General features: G+C 39.9%; 1 protein-coding gene across 4 annotated transcripts in view; it reads left to right on the top strand.

Annotated features, from left to right (window-relative positions):
• Nucleotides 1-21,648, top strand: part of FRMD6 (FERM domain containing 6) — a 72,940-nt gene that overhangs the window by 19,163 nt on the left and 32,129 nt on the right. For all 4 annotated transcript variants that reach the window (XM_087820517.1, XM_087820520.1, XM_087820507.1 and 1 more), the window contains exon 2: nucleotides 18,311-18,553. In XM_087820517.1, coding sequence (XP_087676643.1) covers nucleotides 18,455-18,553 — 99 coding nt within the window. In that variant the 5' untranslated portion in view covers nucleotides 18,311-18,454. The remainder of the gene's footprint in view (nucleotides 1-18,310; nucleotides 18,554-21,648) is intronic.

Here is a 21,648-nt window from a genome sequence, read left to right as displayed (position 1 = left end):
AGTTTTGCTTATTTTTTTAAAATAAGAAATTTTCTTTTATTTCCAGAAACTGTTTTTACTCAGTATCCTTTAAATTTATAATCTATTTCCAAATCGCCATGAATTCCTACATTTTAATTCTGATGTCTGGTTTATTAAACTTTCTGAGGCCATGAATTTAGTCAGTTTGGCTGGTATTCCTCACGTGCGCTTACACCCTGCATCATGCAGCGAAGGATCGAGGTAATGTAATCCTTAGTGTATAAGGCACTTTAATGAATATGTAGCCTCGTTAAAGTTTTTTTTATATCAGCGTTTTCATGATCTAAATGATGTAAAATAGAAATAAAGTTCACAGATTTTAAGTAGATAATTTGGTGACTTTTGACAAATGTATGTAACCATGTGAGCAGTGTCACAGTCAAGACAGAGAACATGGCCCGACCGGGCATGGCTCAGCGGTTGAGCGTCGACCTGGGATCCAGGCGATCGGGGTTCGATTCCCGGTCAGGGCACATGCCCGGCTTGCGGGCTTGATCAGTGACTCTCTCATCATTGATGTTTCTCTCTCTCTCTCTCCCCCTCTCCTTTCCTGTCTGAAATCAATAAAGATATATTAAAAAAAAAAAAAAAGAGAACATGGTTGTCCCACTAAGAAATTTTTTATAACCACTTTTTGGTCAAACCTCTTCTCCTCCACCCTCACTTCCTCTTTTCTTTCCTTTCCCCCTTATCACACCCCCCAGCCCACCCCAGTCCCTGATAACTACTAATCTTTCATTTTGCCTGTTACAGAATGTCATAGGCATAGACTCGCAGGACACAGTCTCTCGTGCCTGCGTTTGTGCCCGGCTTTCACGCGGCGTAATGCTTCTCTCTCCTTTTTCCAGATTCATCATTTTGTTGCGTATGTCAGTGGTTCCTTTTCATTGCTGGGTACTATTCAGTTGTCACAATCTGTTTATTCATTTACCTCTTATTAATGGGCATTTGGATTGTTTTCAGTTTGAAGCTACTGTGAATGAAGTTACTATGAACATCGTGATTTGGTAGACACATCTTTTCATTGCTCTTGGGCAGATAGCTGAGAATGAGATAGCTGAGTTGTATGATCCGTGAATGTTTGACTTCATAAGAAACTGTCAAATTGTTTTTTAAAGTGGCTGTATCATTTGGCTTTCCCTTCAGCAGTGTCTAAGAGTTCTGGTTGCTCCAGACTCTCACCAAGACTTGGTATTACCAGTCTTTTTAATGTTAACCATTCCAGTGGGTGCACAGTGGTATCTCACTGTGGTATTTTTCATTTTCCTAATGACTAGTAATGTTGATCATAATCTCAAATGATTATTTGCCATTTGTATATCTCTTTGATTAAGTGACTGTTTAAGTCTCTTCTCCATATTTTTTTAAGAGAGTTGTCTTCTGGTAGTTAGTTGTAAAAGTTATTTATGTGTTCTGGGTTGAAGTCTTTAATCAGATAAACATTTAAAAATATATATATCTTTATTGATTTCAGAGAGAGGAAGGGAGAGGGAAAGAGAGAGATAGAAACATCAATGATGAGAGAGTCATTGATCGGCTGCCTCCTGCACGCCCCCGACTGGGGATGAAGCCCGCAACCCGGGCATGTGCCCTGACCGGGAATCAAACCTCAGTCTCCTGGATCCTAGGTCGATGCTCAACCTCTGAGCCACGCCTGGCGGGGCCAGATAAATGTTTTTAAAATATTGTTCTCAGCCTGAGGATTGCATTATCATTTTTAAGTGAATTTCAGAGAGCAATATTTTTAATTTTAAAGAAGTTCAGGTTTTCTTTTTTTAATGTTTAATGCTTTCTGTGCCCTAAGAAACCCCATATCACAAAATTCTTCTATAAGTTTTATAGTTTTAGTCTTTACATTTAGATCTGTAATTTATTTCTAGTTAAGTTTTATGTTAGGGTTGAGGTCAGTTTTTTCCATATAGATATCTAATTGTTCTGGCACCATTTGTGACAAGTCCATTCCCTTACTGTATTACCTTGGCACCTTTGTCAGAATCAAATGACTGTGTATGGTTCTATTTCTGGACTCTATTCTATTCCATTGGCTTATCTCTCTCTCTCGTACAATATTATACCACTTTGATTACTGTGTATACCCTTCAGAGTAAGCCTAAGTCCACCAACTTTGAATATGAGTAGTGAGAGCAGACATCCTTGTCTTGTTACATTAGGAGAAAACCATTCAGTCTTTCACTGTTACGTGTAATATTAGCTGTAGATTTTTCATAAACTGTTGTGATTTCTTATACTCTTAGAGCAAATAATTTCCAAATCGTAGACAGGTGAATTCAATTGGAAGATGTTTTTGAAAGACTCTTTAGAGGGAATTTCAGGATTTTATCTCCAGATTACCTAGACCTGTAATGAAGGTGAAAAGCCAGTAGATAACTTATAATTTTCCAAATTTTATCGGAAAAAGAATTGTTATCCAGCTTCCCTTAGAAAGCCCATGACTAGGATCAACATCATAGTTTCTTAATTTACTCTCCCAAATGTGAAGGCCATGAAGGAAAATTGGCACTCCTCTCACTGAGTACTTTTGAACACTTGAATAGCTTTGTCTTTGGATCTGAAATGATATGATTCCAAGTTAAATGTTGGTAGCATATAGGCCTTGTGTGGTAGGAGTAAGGGAGTGGGATGGATGGCAATATGCACCGTTGGTGTTGGGCAGTGGTCCTGCCCTGAGGGAAGGCTGACCTTGGAATGAAGCCGCTCATCTGATTTCTCCAGGGTAAGTCCTTAGGTCTCCTGGACTAGTTGCCTTTCCAGCATGACTGGAGTCCTCTAAAAAGCAGTGCTGAGCAGAGGTAGAGTGGTTTCTGTTTTTCTGTTTAATTGGCTTGTTTGTTTTTAACTCCAACCTTCAAGGTTGAGCTGTGGTTCCATTTTTTTAAAGAGGATTAACCCTGTTAGCATAGGGTAAGGTGTAATTCTGATTTCCTTCCTCCACACCCTTTAAAATCCAGACTTTAAGTCTCTCTGAAAGCATTACAGGATGATTGCTATAAGAAGGAATGCTGTCTTTTAGCAATATGCAGGGGGATGTACATCAGAGAACCAGAAAATCCAATGAACAGGCAAGTCAAAAGGAGGCAACTTGATTGGGCTGTTCAGTGACTCAGTATTGGATTTTGTTGACTTCACACACCAGGGAGCCCAGAGGTTCACTGTTAAATGGCTTTTATTTCTAATAGCTTTGGAATACATACGTAACAGTTGAGTTGACCTTGATTTGTATCTTATTTCAAAACCCCTGTTGAGAAGAGTTTCAGAAAGAAGACTGTGAATTGCTCTATGGGAAATAGAATGTTACTGCATAAGTACCACTTGAAAATGGGATTTCACACTTGGTGGAGTTGTCAAATTTATGGTCACTGTCTTCCAGAAGTGAGCCAAGGGAATTAAACACTGGATGACAGGTAGGAGAGAGCCAGCTTCTGACTGAAGATTCCCCCGGGTCCCAGTAATATTCCCCCGGGTCCCAGTAATATTCCCGTCCGCCACCTTAACAGTCTTAAATTCATGTTTCTCCAGAATAACACAACACCTCCGTCTCCTTAGAGTGGATCGGCTAATGCATTGATGATGTCCCAAGGGAATGGGTGTGGGGTGGGGGGCCGTCATTGGACTATTCATCTCTGGTTAATCTTCATCCAATTCTTTGGATCTATGTGTCTTAATGGGTTGAGGATGAATCCCCACATGACAGTAACGATGTTAAATATTTTGTGAAGCTATAATTAAAGAAGCCATATACAAAATAAGCATTTCCATCATTTTTCTTACGGGCTTTTAAAACCATAAATCAAAGTTCTAGGGGTTTTGATGATTAAAATAATCATTCTTTTTCTCTGACTTTTTTAATTGATATTTTCAGATGTCTTCATAAGTTTATGTGACAACTTTGTCTCTAACTTATGTATTCACAACAAAACCCCCAAAAGGGTGTTAAATAAGGACCTTTATAGCAACATAAGGCCTTGTTCGAATGTCCGGAGAAGTCTTTTACTTTGAAGTCTAGATCGTGCTTTTGATCTTTTACTGTAAAGAGCGCCTGCACCCAGGAGCCTCACTTCACCCCATTCTGCACATTTGGCACATGCACAGTATGTGTGAGGGTGTGTCTGGCTGCATATGCTACCTTTTTGGGTGTGTCCACTTAACAAAATAATTTCAGCCCATAATTTATGTGTATAAGGGTAAAGATTGGGTTCTTTGCATCTCAAAGTCTTTTCCTGGCTTCATAAACTTTTTTTTTTACATATAATTCTACAACTACCAGGGTAGGAGGCAGGTTAGCATTTGGGTATGTTTACTTTAGTAAATCATTGTAACATGTTTCTTGACTTTCTATTTAAATACATAAAACGTGAACTTTCTGAAAAGAGTCTAGATTCCATTAAGTTGTTTCCTACCTGTGGGAATTTTTGAATAGAATTTAGAGAAGAAAAATTCTAGAAGGAACAGCATACTGGGTGCCTGCCTAAAACTAACTGGTATCGTCTTGCCAAGTCATTCACTCAAAGGGTCAGTTTCTTTGCCTGTCAAATTAAGGGATTGCACTAGATCATCTCAGAGATCTGATACAGTGGTCATGCTTTCATTTGATAGTACTTTTATATTACTTTTCCATTTAGTAGTAGATAGAAAGCCAGAAATTAATATATGTACATGCCACTAAATTGTAATAGCTCCTATAAAAATTCATTAACAACACTAGAATACCTAAGGCTTTTTTCAGTTTCAGGGCCAGGGAAACAATTATTTATTATGCAAAATAATATTTTATAAGGATTATTTTAATGTGTTGTAGCTGATTTCATACTTGCCCTATCTTATGTATCTTTTTAAAGCTTAATTAGTAGTACGTGGTTATCCACAGCGTTTTCAGCACCAATACCTCTGATTTATTTTACTTTTTCAAATTGTGAAATACACACATAGAAGAATGTTTATAATGTCTATGTACATTTTAAGCAATAATAATAATAAAAGAACACCACTGTATTCACTACGAAGCTTAAGAAAAAGAATATTTCTCTAGCACCTTTGAAGCTCGTGCCCCTTTCTTAAGACTCCCCTCCCCTGGCCGGCCCCTCCAGCACCACTACTACTGTTTTGAGGTTAATCAAGCCTTTGCCTTTCTTTATAGTCTTACCATATGTGTGTATGTGTGTGTTCCTAATTCAGTCATTGTTTATAGTTGCCTGGTTTTGAACTTTTTATTCATAGAAAATAACCATACCATATCTGTAGTCTTCTTTAACTTGCTTTCTTTGCTCAACATTGTTTTTGAGATTTATACTTGTTAATGTGGAGCTGTGGTTCATTAGTGTTCACTGCTGAACTGTCTTAATGTACTAATGTATCATATTTTAATTATGTGTCCTACTATCAGTGGATTTTCAGGTTTCCAGTTTGTATACATCACATCTCATCATCATAGTTGTTGTTTTTAACAACCATTCAGTGACATGGGAAAATCCCTGTGCAATGTTACAAGAAAGCTAGCGACTTTCTGAGTGTTTAATTCAATCGATGTTAGACATCATACTCGCTTTGGAAAAAAGCATTTCAGGAGAAACATAAAGTTAATGTTAATATTTCAGATATTACTGCCAGGTAACGAGAATTTCACAGCAAAATCATCATCTAGAACAGTGTAGCTCCTGTGTCAGGGAGTTGAGTGCACGTCCCATGAATGAAGGAATCAAAGATTTCTTTGTGGAAATTAGAAGCAGATGCTTCTAAGTTGAAGGATTTTCCCTGAGAACAGCACTTTTTGTTGGCGATGTCATGCTAGAAATTCATCTTGGTTGAAAGGAATTTTTGTGCCTGGTTACTAAACCTAATATGACTTTTGAGTACAGATGGCTGTAAAAAAATAGGTTCTCTGGTTTATTTATAAAAACCATACTATAAATTTATCTTATTTTTTTAATCATTTTTTATTTTTCAATTGCAGCTGACATACATTATTATATTAGTTTCAGGTGTACACCCCAGTGATTAGACATTGCATAACTTACTAAGTGATCATTCCGATAAACCTCACACTTATCTGACTCTATATATTATTAGCATATTATTGACTACATTCCCCATGTTGTACTTTACATCCCCGTGACTGTTCTGTAACAACCAGTTTGGACTTCTTAATCTTTTTTCACCCATCCCTGCAACACCCGTCTCATCTCCTGTTTGGGACTCTGCGCTTCCTGGACTTGTCTATTTCCTTCACCAGGTTAGGGAACTTTTCCATCATTATTTTTTTACATAGGCTTTCAATTCCTTGCCCTCTCTTTTCTCTTTCTGGCACCTCCATGATGCAAATGTTCGTGCACTTGAAGTCGTCTTGGAGGCTCCTTATACTATCCTCATTTTTTTGGATTCTTTTTTCTGTTTGCTGTTTTGCTTGGTGTTTTCTGCTTTCTTATCTTCCAGATTTCTGATTTGACCCTCTGTTTCATCTACTCCACTGCTGATTCCCAGTAATGTTATTCTTCGTGTCACTTAATGGATCCTTCATTTTTGACTGGTTCTCTTTAATGCTTTCTAGTTCCATTTTTATGTTTCCTGTCTTTTTGTCGAGGCCCTCTCTAAGTTCATGCACTCGTCCCCTAAGTTCATCGAGCATCCTTATAACCAGTGCTTTGAATTCTGCATCTAGTAGAGTGCTTGTCTCCATTTTGTTGAGTTCTTCTGGAGTTTTGTTCTCTTCTTTCATTTGGGACATATTTATTTGTCTCCTGAATTTGGCAGCCTCCCTGTGTTTGTTTCTGTGTATAGATAGAGCTGCTTCATCTCCCGGGCTTGGTAGAGTGGCCTAATGTGGTAGGTGTTCTGTAGGGCCCAGTGGCACAGCCTCTCCAAACACCCAAGCTGGGCACTTGAGGTGCACCGCTCGTGTGGGCTGTACACCCTCCTCTTGTACATCAATGGTAGGGATTTACCCCCAGGCCAGTCAGCTGCAAGGACTGGCTGCAAACACCTACCACGGTGTGCAGGGGCCCACCCCACAGAGCAGGACCCCGGTGCCCGCTCATTCTGCCCCTTGAGTGTGTTGTCTGTAGAGATGGTTGGGTGGTGATGCTTCGCCATGGTCTGAAGCTGTCCACCGGGTGTGCTGGCTCTGGGGCCTCCTGGGAAGTGCAGGCCAAGGTCAGTCGCTGCCTGTGTTCTGCCCAGGCCGACCCAGCAGGAGCTACAAAGTGATCTGCAGACGGTTGCTACTTGTGCTGGGCTTGGGGATGCCCAGGTGAGGCCAAGCTGCTGGTAGTTCCTGGCCCGGGGCCACTTAGAGGTACAGGGCTCACTGAGGCCAAATACTTCTTGTTTGAGAGATTTTAGGAAAACCTGAAGCATGAGCCAAGACAGGCCACTCGAATGGAAAAGCGGCTGGAAACAGCTTGGGTGGGCCTGAAAGCAGGGTGGGGAGGGGCCTCGGGGAATCACCAGGGCAGGGCGAGCTGTGCGAGCCAGGTCGATGGAGCCTCAGGTAGGGCACCTGCCTGCCAGCTCCGTGGGGGAGGGCTGGTAAAAGGAGCAGCAGCCTCTGCCAGCGCTCTGTCTGGGAGAAAGCTGCCCCCACCCCCAGCCGTCGCGCTGATGTCAGACAACTCAGCTCCTCCCGGTACAGCTCTGGGGCCTTACAAGCTGCTGCCCCAGCGCTGGAGCTCCGAGGGGAGCGAATCCAAGTGAGTCCGTGCCGGGCCCTTCAAGAGGCGCTGCCTGGGGCTCCCGCAGCCTCAGCCTCCTGAGCCTCAGTCCCTGCTGGTTTCACAGCCCGAGTTATGGGGATGTCTCAACCAGGCACCGGCACCCTGGGCTGGGGAGCCTGGTGTGGCACTGGGACCCCTCGCTTCTCGGGGTTCCTCTGCAGCCGCGATGTCCCTCCTGATTTTTGTCCACCACACGTAGGTGCGGGGCCAGCCCGCTCTGCGACCCCCCTCTCCCGCCAGCCTTGAGGTGGCTTAATTCCCTAGTTGTAGGACTGCCGTTCAGCCAGATTTGAGGCAGTTCTGAATGATGGTGGTTCTGTAGTTTAGTTGTAATTTTGACGTGGTTGTGGGAGGAGGTAAGTACCACATCTTCCCACCATCTTGACCAGAAGTAGTTTCTCTGGTTTAAAATTCATGATTTTATCATTGTCTTTGTTCTTCTTGTTGTCTACCTAGAATCTTCCCTCATCTCCCAATTTCTCAGAGGTGCCCAGGTTTTACTGTTATTGTTTTAAATATGTCTTTATTGATTTCAGAGAGAGGAAGGGAGAGGGAGAGAGAGAGGAACGTCAATGATGAAAGAGAATCATCAGTTGGCTGCCTCCTGCCGCCCCCTACGGGGGATGGAGCCCGCAACCTGGGCATGTGCCCTGACTGGGAATCGAACCTCGACCTCCACGCAGTTTTTGTTTCGATGTCCATGTACTTCAGGAAAGTTAATCCCAACTCTAGCTACAGCTCTGGAGGTGGGCCCTGGGCCGTGTAAGCTGATCTAACACCCCTGGTGATGGATGGCCTAACACCTTGCTGACCCGTCACAGGATAACTTGTGTCTGCACTTACGTTAATTTAAGTAATTTTAAACACCTTGCCAGCAGGTGATTTCTGGCTTGAAATAGCCGGTCAGCAAGGTGATCTGAGGCGTCCAGTCAGGGTGAGTTTCAGTACTCTTGTTGATGTGACCACTCTGAGAGATGCCAACCTTAAAGTGCAGTGATTTCAAGGTACCAGGAAGAAACTAGGTCCTCGATGACATTGTGAGCTACCACATCAAACCTCCCACAAGCCCACCCATCCTACTTCTAGGCTTCAAGTTATTTTGGTTTTTATAAATTCCCCTTATATCATTTAACTAGTTTAACTACTACTAGTTAACCATTACACAGTGCTTGCCATATGTCTTCCAACATCCTATAAAATAGAGACTGCTATGATTTCCATTTTACAGATGGAAGCTGACATGTAGAGAGGTGTGATGTCCAAGGTCATACAGCTCGTGAGTAGCTAACTCAGAGGCAACTCAGGCAATTTAGCTCCAGAGTCAAAGTTTGAGTCAGTATTTTTGTTGCTTGCAACTTACTGCATCCCAGCCAGTGTATTGTTTTCTGTTTGCTTTTACACAGGTTGGTTTAACTTGATATACATGGAGATTTTCCTAGAAACTGTATTTTGTTGGCAGTGTTGGGGAATAGTATTCTTCCATTGTGTTTGTCCACCATGTTTAAAGACAAGAAAAAATGCACCTCTTTCCCCCTGTAAATAGCGTGCAGAAAATATTTAAGAAGCTGTGGGATGTGGAGTGCTTCTTAAAGAACATGATTTTAATCTTAATTGCTAAGGGATTTATTCACATTTCTGGTGAATTTTGAAATAATTTATTCAATTTATTGGGTGCCTATTACAGACCTAGGGCTACCCCAGGCATTAAAGACATAAAGATGCTGAGGAAATTCCAGTCCTCTGTGGGGAGACAGTCTTGCCAACAAGTACAAAGATGATAAGAGTGCAGGAGAAAGCATTAGACAGGAAGACTCCAAGCAAGAGCCTGTTAACTGTCCCACCCCATGTCCCATTATTTCCTGGTGGCCTAACAAAAATAGACCTGTCATGTGTGCTCTGCTCTTCCTAAGTTGTCTGCATATCACCCGATCACCCAGTTTTACCTCACTGTCTTTGGAATTTTCATGCATATGTGAATTCCCTGTGCACATGTACTAAAATTTTATTTTCCTCTGTTAAAAAGTTTGGGAGAACTGCCTCTCAGCTGCCCACCGATGTGGAGGCATGCTTCACAGACCACTGTCTCGAGTTCTCAGGGTGTACCAAGATACTCTGTTCGTTTTGGAGGTGGGTGGTGGGTGAGGTAATATGCAAAGGAGGATATTCTGGGCAGAGGGAACAGCGTGGTCAGAAGCATAGAGATGTGAGCGCAAGACTTGTTCAGGGAACCAAAGGAAAAGCGTTGCAGTGACATAAAACATGAGCTGTAGAATGGTCCCATGAGGATGGATGGGGCCCGGTGGTGAAGGATCGCTGTGCCTTGGAGGGTAGGCGTTGTTCTGTGCAAGTGCCGCGGCGCTAAGAATGTGAGCTGGGGTGTGAGATGCAAGGCTGGATGTGCAGTTTAAACGAGGCCACGCTGCCAGCACTGTGGGGGTGGCAGATGTAAAGAACAGGACAGGACAAGCACATTCAGAAATCCAGGCGAGAGCACAGCGCGGAGCGATGGTAGAGGAGAAGGCACCTAGAATGATAGACGAGACAAAAGGAGGATTTCCTTTTCTTCCCGAGATTATTTTTTAAATGTATACACGTGGAGCCGCTAAATCTGCCCCAACCTTTCCTACCATCGAGGATCACTTTTGTTACCCTTTCTCTCCTTCACCTTCCTTGGGCCTTATGTTTGGAAAGATTGTCTATCAAAATAAATTAGGTCATTTGTTTTCAGTGTTTAAATCTGGCAGTAAAACTGTGCTACCAAAATAAGCACTTAAAAATTATATGAAGTTACTTAAGTAAGTGATCTTTTCATTTCCCTTGAGGTATCACCATGGGTAAATATGCCAGTTTTATCAGGCTTTTTGAAATATTTAAAATAACTCTGAAGATCTCCATAACATACACATATCCATGCACATTATGCATACACATATATTTACATATTTATATGAATATATTACATACAATACATATTACAATAACTATTTCAAGTAACACATCCATTTATACAGTGTGATAACTTTGCAGTCTATACTGGATTGTATTTGGTAACTAGCTTAATGATTTTCCCCTTACCAAATTTATAAAGTATACCCAGAATTAAAGCTATTTTTACTAAAATTGCTATGACTATACTTTAAGGTGACCAATTGCCAAATTATATATCAAGTGTGCTCTCCAGTTACTTTGTTTGCAAAAATAAGCATTTTTTTTGCAGCTACTATAATTTATTACAAATGGACAACACAGTAAAAGCACATTCAGCACAATTCTGTAAAAGCACATTGTGGTCTTTAATAAGACAGAACTGTTCACCCACAAATTTGTATTCAAGATGAGATATTCTGTTGTTGCCGAAGATTTCTGTCATGAATTAATTGCCCTGTACTTTGTTTGCATTAAATGAATTTATGCATTTTCCCATACATCACTTGCTGTGTGTAGTGCTCTTAGAGAATGAACAGCAACTCAACCACCTAAACTTTTCAGTTACTCAGGTTTTTTTCTACCCAGAAGGTCTTCTTTGCTAATGATGTCTATTCATCATAGTGGTTATTCTACTTTGTTTTAGAATAGAGAGAAATTTTAAACCTTGGAGCATTGTTTTTTTTTTTCCCTAAATAAATATCAGTCTCCATAGCCAGTGATAGTAAACATTCAATGAATGAATGAATGAGTGTGTCAAGCCATAAGTCAGCTTCTTGTTTGAATAGGCTGTGTTAGAGAGGACTTGGTCACAGTTGACAGAATGAGCTTAAGAGGAAAGATAACTTATTGGCTTACTAGATGGGAATTCCCAGGAATGGTTTTTGGCTTCAGACACAGATACAACAGTTAAAATGACATCAGGATTCCTTCTGAGCTTCACTTTCCTCTGTGATGTCTTCCTTCTTCAGGAAAATTCTTACCTGGAAAGGTGATTGCCAGCATCTCCAGACTCATATCTTTCACACAAATGGCAATCCAAATAGAGGAGCGGCCCTCTCTATCCCAACATTTGTATAACAGATTTCATGGAGGAATTCTGACTTTGCTTGGATTATATGTGCACCCTTTAGCTCAAGCACTGTGACTGGAGAACCGGGTACCTGTTTGACCAGCCCTGGGTCACATCCTTACCCTTCATCATCTCTCCACCCATCCAGAGTAGAGAACATACTGTGATTGATACCCCCCGGGAGACCTCTGGGATGGGAGAGGAGCACTCTTCAATGGAAAGGTGGTGCCAAGTAGATTAAAACAGATGTCGCCTGCATTCCATTCTTTGGTCAGCCAAGCACACATTTGAACCTATGCAGTCATGCACACTTTCTCTTTTTCATAAATGAAATTTCAAAGGAGTCACCACCTAACATAATGCAACAGTTCCATTTACAAAAAACAGTACATTTAACTTCCTGAGCCCAAAGTGGGCCTCCCAGAGTTTAGTCCAGTTACTGCATCTGGCTCTAAGTTCTAGATCTCTAGGTGATAGTACAGTATTCTTGTTGATTAATTGTAGACGCACCTTCTCATGACCTGGCAGCTCATGGCTAACTTATTTTAACAAACCTTCCCTCAACAACCTGATAGCTAATACTTTACTATCTCACTTAATCTTTTTAATATTATAGATTTTACAGATGAAGACTCAGGCTCAGAGATTAGGTTACTTGCCCAAGGTTATATAGCTAATACTGTAGAATCCAGATTAGAACCCAGGTTTGACCGGGGAGGCTAAAAGTCTGTCTTCTTAATTAATATTCTATTCATATTGCCTCTAAGCACCTGCCATTCAGTCACATGGGAAGTGATCTTAAGCTTTCGACAGGCCCTTGTTTATTTACTAGAGCAATGGTTGGAGGGTAAGATGAGACAGGAACTGATTCTGATGTTCTTTCCAGAAGGTTTGGCTCCAGAATATTGATAGATGTTAACTACTTTCTTTTTAGGGTAAAACAGTAACTGTAAAACAGGCCATGAAGTAGAAAGTGTTTGATTTACTTAAAGAAAAATTATTCTGTGGTTCCAAAATAGCACTTACGAGCAAATGACCCAAATGACTCTATTAAGAAATCTTCATAGTACAGAGCATACAGGCAAATTGGAAATCAAGTGTCAGTTGTTTCCAGGTTAATTTTTGTATTTCTAGGTGCTAGGATCAAAATACAGGGCTCTCTAGGAGCAAGTACCTGGTAATAATGGATGTGTACTTATGTGAGAAGTTTGGCAATACACTGCATTAAAATTTAAGTGTCAAGAAGGCTAACCTTCAAAGTTTTTCCGAAGCCAGATGCCTTTAGACATTCAAGAGGTTGAAAAATTTGACTTCAAGGTTCAAGCCAGATTTCTGAGTTTGGAACTCAATTGCTTACCTTTAGTTGGGAAATTTGTGTTTATTAAGAGTTGTACTGTTACAATAAGTCCTCACTTAACATGTCAGTAGGTTCTTGGAAACTGCAACTTTAAGCAAAACAATGTAGAATGAAACTAATTTTAGCATGGGCTAATTGATATAAACAGGAGTTAAGTTCCTACAGTGTATTTCTGGTCATAGAAACATCACTAAACTTATAAATAAAGACCCAAAACACTTCTCGTGTTAAAAGTTGAAACAAATGTATGTTATACTTACTTTTAAGAAAGGTTAATAAAAACAAGTAAGATCATTATTTTCCAACCTGCTTGTTCCAGTTCAGGGTCACAGGTGGCTGGAGCCTGTCCCAGCAGCTTAGGGCACAAGGCAGACACCCACCCTGAACAGAACACCCTTCCATCACAGAGCCACTCACACCCACCCCCACTCACTGAGACTGGGACAATGTAGACACACCAGTTCACCTCATGTGCACATCTTTGGGATGTGGGAGGACACTGGAGTACTAGGAGAAAACACACATAAAAAACCCTTGGGTAGAACATGCAAACCACACAGACAGTGGCCCCCACTGGGAATCAGTTTTTCTCCCCTCACCAACGTTGTAACGAAGCAACATTGAATGAAACAACATTATTTGAGGACCTGCTGTAATTAAAAAACAGCTGGATGGTAAAAAGTAGCCCATGATGACTCTCTAAGGGAACCTGTAGAGCGGGTGGGGAACGTGTGGCCCCCGGGCCGTATACAGCCAAGAGAAATCATTCGGTCTGGCCCTGCCAAGGCCTCACCAAAGAGAAGCAGTTTCAGCCATCACATTAGGCGTGAGTTAGTTAAATGTTTGACCAAATATAGCAGGCTAATTTTTAAGTTAATTTTGTGTGGCCCACTGATGATGTTATAAATATCCAAATGGCCCTTGGCAGAAAAAAGGTTCCCCACCCCTGCTGTAGAGCATTGGTTCTCGCAATGGATGATTTTGTCCCCAGTGAACACTTGACAATGTCTGGAGGTATTTTGGGTTGCGTTATAATAATTTTATCCAGTTACCATCCTTTCATGTTTTTCAGGGTGACAATCTCAAAATTGAGAGTTCCCCTTTGCCTCCATTCAAAGTGAGACTATGTTATGTGGGTAGGAAATTTCTAGTGACTTAATTTTTTAAAAATAAACTGTTATTGTATACCGGAATTGCAAAGATATTTCCGAGAGTTCTGTATACCCCATGTGGTACATTTGAACCAATCTTGCTATATTACAGGGTGGGGCAAAAGTAGGCATACAGTTATTCGAATGGAAAATAATAAACAATAAATAAGAATAAACTCTTTCACGTACTCACAACTGTTAACCTACTTTTGTCCATCCCCCCAGTTTTAAAGGCTATTTCCAATAATTTCTAAATAATGGAAATCAATATTGAATGTCCATACTACCTAGTCGCTTCCTAATCTTTAAAAGAAATTAAGTAACTTTGTAACCAATGGTGCTTATCAGGAAATCGGGGCTTTATAACAATATGAGTTTAAAATCCGAGAGTGGAAATCTTGTAGCTTAACATTTTATTTGTAAGTTGGGTGTTAATACAGATGGTAAGGTAGAGTTTGGTCATTAGTAAAGCTGTTTTGTTTTGCCTGGAAAATATAATATTATGAAATGGTTTATTCTTTGTAGATAATTTTTCCTAAGATCATTGGGCAGAAAAAAGCCTGCCCTGAAATAAGAAGTGTGCCCTCCTGGAACTGAACTGAAACTTAGTTTAGGACACAGAATAAGTAGCTGGTGGATAAAAGGCTAATTTCTACAATTCAGATTGCTAACAATTTATTCTAATTCTTTTCCTCAGAACTGTCCAATTTAAGATTAAATTTTACACAGCAGTATATTAGAGATCTGGTAATTTTGTTGTTTCAATTGAACCTTTTAATAAACTTTAATGCAGTCCTGAGTAAAGTAAAAACTTAATCCTATCTCTCTCTTAGGACTCTTAGTTTGCCTCCTCAAAGCTTTCTAGAAAAAGTGACAATGAAGCATTACTGCTTCTTAAAGACTCTGCTTTTATTAAATTTTCTTCAGTAATCCTCTTTTAGTCTTTTTTCACTGCGTTATTTGAACCATGAAAGAAATAAAAATTGTACTAAAATGAAAGTTTAAAATTAGTGAAGCTTTGGAAACCTCTCAAACCATAGAACATATTTTTCCCTAGGTTTTTGTTGTTTTTTTAATTCCAGAAAGTAGATCAGTAGAAATAATGCTCTGTAATTGGTTTAATTAGAAATGAAAAATTATAGGAGTAATTCAATTTGAAGTGTAGATTTAAATAAGAAGAAATATACTGGGATTAATATCACTTAAGTGTTTGCATTTAAATAAGATGCATTTAAGCATAGCTTATAACTTATTCTTGAAAGATTTTAATAGCAGAGAGGAGGACTGGGCGTTGGAATATATCATTACAGAGGGGAACATTTGCCATGAAGTATGATACTTGACAAGGAAATCATTTTAGAACTGTGTTTCTTAAATGGCTTGTCTAAGAATTTTATTCTACAGGATCTTGATAGATATGTGGTAGGTGGGGGAATATTCTCTGCCCAAGTAAGTTCGAGAAATAGTAAGTTAAACAAATTTAAAAAGTTTGCCTGCAGGACTTCTCAGAGCCTTTAACATTTTCTGAATTTCCCCAAGAAGGTATATATAGGGTACCCTGCTTTGCCAATTTATTTCTAGATCACCTAGTAACATTTTTCAGGAAAATGTTCTGAGTATACACATGTGACCTGTTTTAGGAATTAATACCTTTGAAAATGTTGAGGACTTTTTTTCCACAGTTAAAATGATGATATCATTCACATGTGTTGCTTTCCCCCTAATTCTGTACTTTCAAGATGTTTTCCTGGTGTATATATACATGGAGGTATTATATCCAACCCTGTGCCCAGTACCTTCCTCTATTAACTCAAGTGTGATTTCCAAACGTGACTGCATATCAGAAATAGCTGGGGAGCTTTTTTAAAAGATTAAGGTTCTGGGGCCCTGATCCTGGAGATTCTGCTGAGTAGAAATGTCACTGTGCTCAGTATTCTGTATTTAATTCAAATGTCCAGGTGATTCTGATGCAATCAGCGCTGGTCCTACAATGAGTGCTTTGGAACCATTGAACTAAGAGTGTGCATGTTTTAGATAGGTGATTGGACTTGGGGTGCAATTAGTTTGTAGTCGTAGAGCCCATGGGTCAAACATCCTATCCTGCAGAGAACTGCAGCACCAACCTCCAGTGGCCCTGTAGGATGATGTGCTGGCTACAACCTTATGTGAAACAATTGAAACAATGTGAAATATCCTTTAAGAAAAGCAGGATACTCCTAAGGGAGCTTTTGGTCACCTTCCTAAGGAGGGAACACTGTATATAATATTACCATTTGGTTTTACTTAGTTCGAGTAGCTCCCTTGTGGATAGTATATTATTTATACTTTAAAATTGAAATTCTAGTTTATATTTACCCATGGTGTCATCCAAGAGTGTGTTCTCTCCCACCCTCCTGCTGATAACAGATGGACATTTAACCTTAAGAAGCAAATAGGCCAAGATTCTGTCTCATTTATGCTTTGATTTATGTGAGCTCTGATAATAACTTTTCTATTAAAGCTATAACTCTCTGCCTGGTAAAACAGTTCTATATTCCTGGAAATTCTTCACAAATATAGGAACAATATAAATATAACAGTATTTAAAAAGGAACAATATAAATATTGCTAATGGTTTGAGAAGCATCTAGTCTTAACATTATCTTGGTTGAATAGTGTCATATTAGTAATAATATATGAAATACTAGATATACTCCTTAAAAGTAGGAAATATCCACCACTGTTTTAAAATTATTCTGCAAGATCTTGCCAATGCAATGAGACATGAAACAGAAATAAAAGGTGTAATTATTGAAAATTGGAGAGAAAATCTTCATTACCTGCAAACAAAGTTGTATACATTGAAAATGTGAGACATTAAAAAGTAAAATTATCCCAGCCGGGCGTGGCTCAGCGGTTGAGTGTCGACCTGGGATCCAGGTGATCAGGGTTCGATGCCCTGTCAGGGCACATGCCCGGGTTGTGGGCTCGATCAGTGACTCTCATCATTGATGTTTCTATCTCTCTCTCTCCCTCTCCTTTCCTCTCCCTAAAATCAATAAAGATATATATATATTTTTAAAAAGTAAAATTAATATGTTTAATAAACTGATTAGATATCAGAGGTATCCAAAATCCACATTTCTTTTGTATGCAATCATGGTTTGCTATATACATTCTTGTTGTTTCTATGTATTTTATTGGTTGGCGAAATAACAAATAGAAAAATTGTTTGCATTGTCGGGTTAGAGAATCAAGAGAGAGAGTAGTGCCATGAAACCTAAGGGGGAAAGTAGCCATGAGGAGGGTGTAACAAACTTGGTAAATGTCATAGAGACGCCAGTTACAGTGACTGGATACTACTGACGGTCTGGAGGCCACTGGCTTCCCTTGTCAGAGCCACGTGGGTGACATGAAGGAGATGAAAGCCGGACCAGAGTGGCTGAAGAAGGAATGTCACATAGAAGCCAAGACGTTTATTTGAGTTTCTAATGGAAGGAAAAAAGAGTTTGAGAACTTCGTTGCTGTTGCTATTTTGTCATTTTGCTTATTTTCGGCGCCTTTTGTTACCTGTCCCGTGAGGCTGGAAACAAAGGCAGGCTCTGCCTCTGTGAGCCCTGCCCACACGGCACCACCGTGAACGTGAGGGGCACTCATGGGCTTGTGTTTAATTCACGACTGTGAATGAAAGTTTTAAAATAGAGCCCGGCCGGGCGTGGCTCAGCGGTTGAGCGTCGACCTGGGATCCAGGCGATCGGGGTTCGATTCCCGGTCAGGGCACATGCCCGGGTTGCGGGCTCAATCAGTGACTCTCTCATCATTGATGTTTCTCTCTCTCTCCCTCTCCTTTCCTCTCTCTGAAATCAATTAAAGTATATTTAAAAAAATAAAATAAAATAGTTGTTAGTGGGGAAAATACAGAAGAAATGTCAGGGAGTTCTCATTTATTCTGCCAGGCAGCCCGAGCTTTGGGACATGCTGTCCCTGTGCCAGCAAGAGGCGCTGGGTTTGGGTGGCTGCCCTCACCAGTCTCGCTGCCTTTATTCACTGCCTGTGTTGGGCTTTTTCTCTTCTTTTACAGCTATGAAGCCTACATAGTGGAACACCACGATGCTCCTCCTGTAGAGAGTGTGATGAGGAGCGGAGCTCGGCTTTGGCGTTCTCGGAGCAGAGGAATTGCCGAGGCCTCGGCGCCCAGCCCTGCCGGCGAGGGAGCCCGCACACAATGAACAAGCTGAACTTCCATAACAACAGAGTCATGCAGGACCGCCGCAGCGTGTGCATTTTCCTCCCCAACGACGAGTCTCTGAACATCATCATCAATGTGAGTGAATCCACTTTAGAAATGTGTAGCTCGTTGTGTTTCCACCAGTGGCCACGTTCAAGTGATGACTTGGTTAAGTAGGGCTGAAGTTATTACAGAACGAGGCCACTAAAGGAGTCCACGCAGGTATGAACTTTGAATTTTGGCTTAAGTGCAGCTGCCTTCAGTATTCTCTCGCCTGGGGTAAAATTAGAGAATTTTGGTTACTGTATTATAAAAAACCAAACACTTTACTATTTTTAAACTTTCTATTGAAATCTAGTTTTTATTGATATATAATATGAATTTTCTTTTTAAATACTTCTGAGTTGCACCTGCACACACACACATGAAATGGTAATGCTTGCTGGCTTTTTAATGCGTTTTGATCAGTTTTAATAGTAGCCTACGTCGAGCCAATTTCAAGAATAGGCCGTGCTTTTGAACATTAAGCTGTTGCCGATGCTTCATGGGTCAAAATTAATTCTCTTTAGTTCACCTGGACATTAAGGGATATGACACTATTTATTTTAACTTTTAAAATTGAGTTATAATTTACATGCAGCAAAGCATAGGAAATCTGAAGTGTGCAGCTCAGTTAATTTTTACAGGTGTATACATACATGTAATCGTCATCCAATGTGAGAGTTGAGACGCAGTACATTTCCAACCCCCTGGAAAGATCTTTTGTGACTCTCCCTAGTCGGTAATGTCCACTCAGAGGGTAACAACTATTACCACCTCTATCACCAGAGAGTAATTTTGCTTGTCTCTGAACCTCATGACACTGAAGTTATGTGGTGTGTTCTCTTTTGTATCTGGCTTCTTTCACTCAACGTTTGACCTGTGAAATTCTTCAATTTTATTGCATGGAACAGTAATCCTTTCTTTTTCATTGTTGTATGATATTCCATTGTGTGAATATGCCCAGTGTCTTTACTACTGATGGGCATTGAGTTATTTTAAGTTTAGGGCTGTTATAAATAAAAATGTTATGAACATTTTATGTATATGCATATATGTACATATTTCTGGGCTTACAGCTGAGAGTGGAATCATGAATCCTGAGGGACACATATGTTTAGCTTTGGTAGAGACTGCCAGGCAATTTTATGGTAATCAGTATCATGCCTAGCATTTTTCAACCCCTCTCCCTATTATCAACTTTCATATTCTTTCTTTCACTGATTATATTCGGATAGAATTAAGGAAAAAATTGCCTTAGTGCATGCCTTGAATTAGTTTTTGCTAATGCTACTATATTTCAACTCAATTGCTGTATAAAGAGTATTCCTAAATGTTACACTGAACATATATGATATTTAAGTGGCCCCATTAAAAAGCTTAGATGGGAAAAGGTTCTGCTTATTACCATAACTATTTTGGCTTTATTTTGACAATCACGACAGTTTCTTGATTTACTATTGCAACCTTGTTTTTGCTTCTAGGGGTTGTCTGAGAATCAAACCTACCTATTGCATTAACTATCATTTGTTGGGCATAATTTCTATTGCTTAGGTACTCGAGGTACCTGAGTTGTTTTTGATGTGTGAATATCACACTATTTTTACAGCATTTGGTTTTTAAAACCTAATAAAGATTGGCAACATATCTCTGTTTCATTTTGGGCACTGGCAAAATATATTCAAATGTAATTTACTGATATATGTGAGTATGCTATTTAAGTTCTTTTATACAGTTATAAAAAATGTATCCACTAAATTTTAAAAGTATACATAATCATATAGCATAAGCACTTAAGATACTTCTCTCAGTTCCATTTCTGTCTTTTCACCTGGTGGAATATGTATACATGTGTTCATGTGTGTTTATATAGACACACAGAATGTGGAACAAAACCTTACTGATCTCAGGGAAGTGGAAGGAAGACCAATCTGACTTCATAAGGAGTACTAAAAGCTGACTATAATTTTCTAGGAAATTATTTTGAACTAAAATCTCAGGTGAGGAAGATAACTGTAGAGAACAGATTGGAAGATAGCCAATCCATTCATTGTTGTACATCAGTGGCTTTAAATCTTTAATGTACATCAGAATTATTTGGTGAGCTTGTTAAATATACAAACCATTATACTCCACTCCTTGGAGATACTGATGTCGTAAGTCTAGGGTAGGACACAGGAAACTGCATTTAACAACCTCCCCTAAGCAGGTGCTATAGATATTTTAAAATCAAGCCAGATGGGCCAAGACCTTAATACCAGCACCACCTAGCTTAACTCCACAGAACTCTGTTTACTGGATTGTGTTTTTCACATCGTGTCAGTGGCCTAGTCCTTAGACTATGTAGTAAACACAAAGTAAATATTGGTTGTTAGTAATACAGTTATCATCATTGTTGTTGAGAAATGTAAGATTTTTCATATTTTGACTCTACACTTTACTAGTTTTGTGACCTCTGGACAAGTTAAGCTCACTCACCTTCCTCACTTGCAAAAGCAACTTGCCCAGTACTTAACACATAGTAGGCATTTGATTTATATTAGCTCCCTTTCTGCCTTCCCTTTATGAAGAATAATTGAGGGCCAGTATGGTAGTAAAAACACATGAATGTACTGAACACACACACAGACCTGAATTCAAATCCATGTCTGAATGACTTTTGGCAAGTTCATTAAACCTCCCTCAGCTTCAACAGCTTCACCTATAAAAAGGGCACGGTACCTGTGATTGGGAGAAGTAAGGGTTAGCACAGAGCATAATTTCTCACACATAGATGATAGCTGCTTTTATTACTTTCATTCCTTACTCAGAGATTAATTTTGCATTGCTTTAATTTCCTTCTTTTGCACAATTAGTATAATAATTCATTCCTACAGGATGGTCGGGATTGTGAGCATGGACTATAAAGCCATGTATCATTATGACTGAGGAGGGCTTGAAAGTCACAGGGACCTGAGTAAAAATCCATAGTCCGTGACTTACTCTGCACCTTGGGCAAGTTAGATGTTTTGCCTCAGTTTTCTCATCTCTAAAGTGGAGATAATCGTCCCCTCCTCACAGAGACATTGCAAGGATTTACAGCTATAGCATGCAGAAAGTGCTTATGGCGGCTCCCGGCAGCTGGCAGGCACTTAGAGCTGTTTGCTCACTTC

Source organism: Miniopterus natalensis, chromosome 1, assembly GCF_054644295.1.
Source record: "Miniopterus natalensis isolate mMinNat1 chromosome 1, mMinNat1.hap1, whole genome shotgun sequence".
NCBI classification, from domain to species: Eukaryota; Metazoa; Chordata; class Mammalia; order Chiroptera; family Miniopteridae; genus Miniopterus; species Miniopterus natalensis.
Note: the sequence above shows the minus strand (reverse complement) of the source record. Positions and strands in the feature narration are given on the sequence as shown.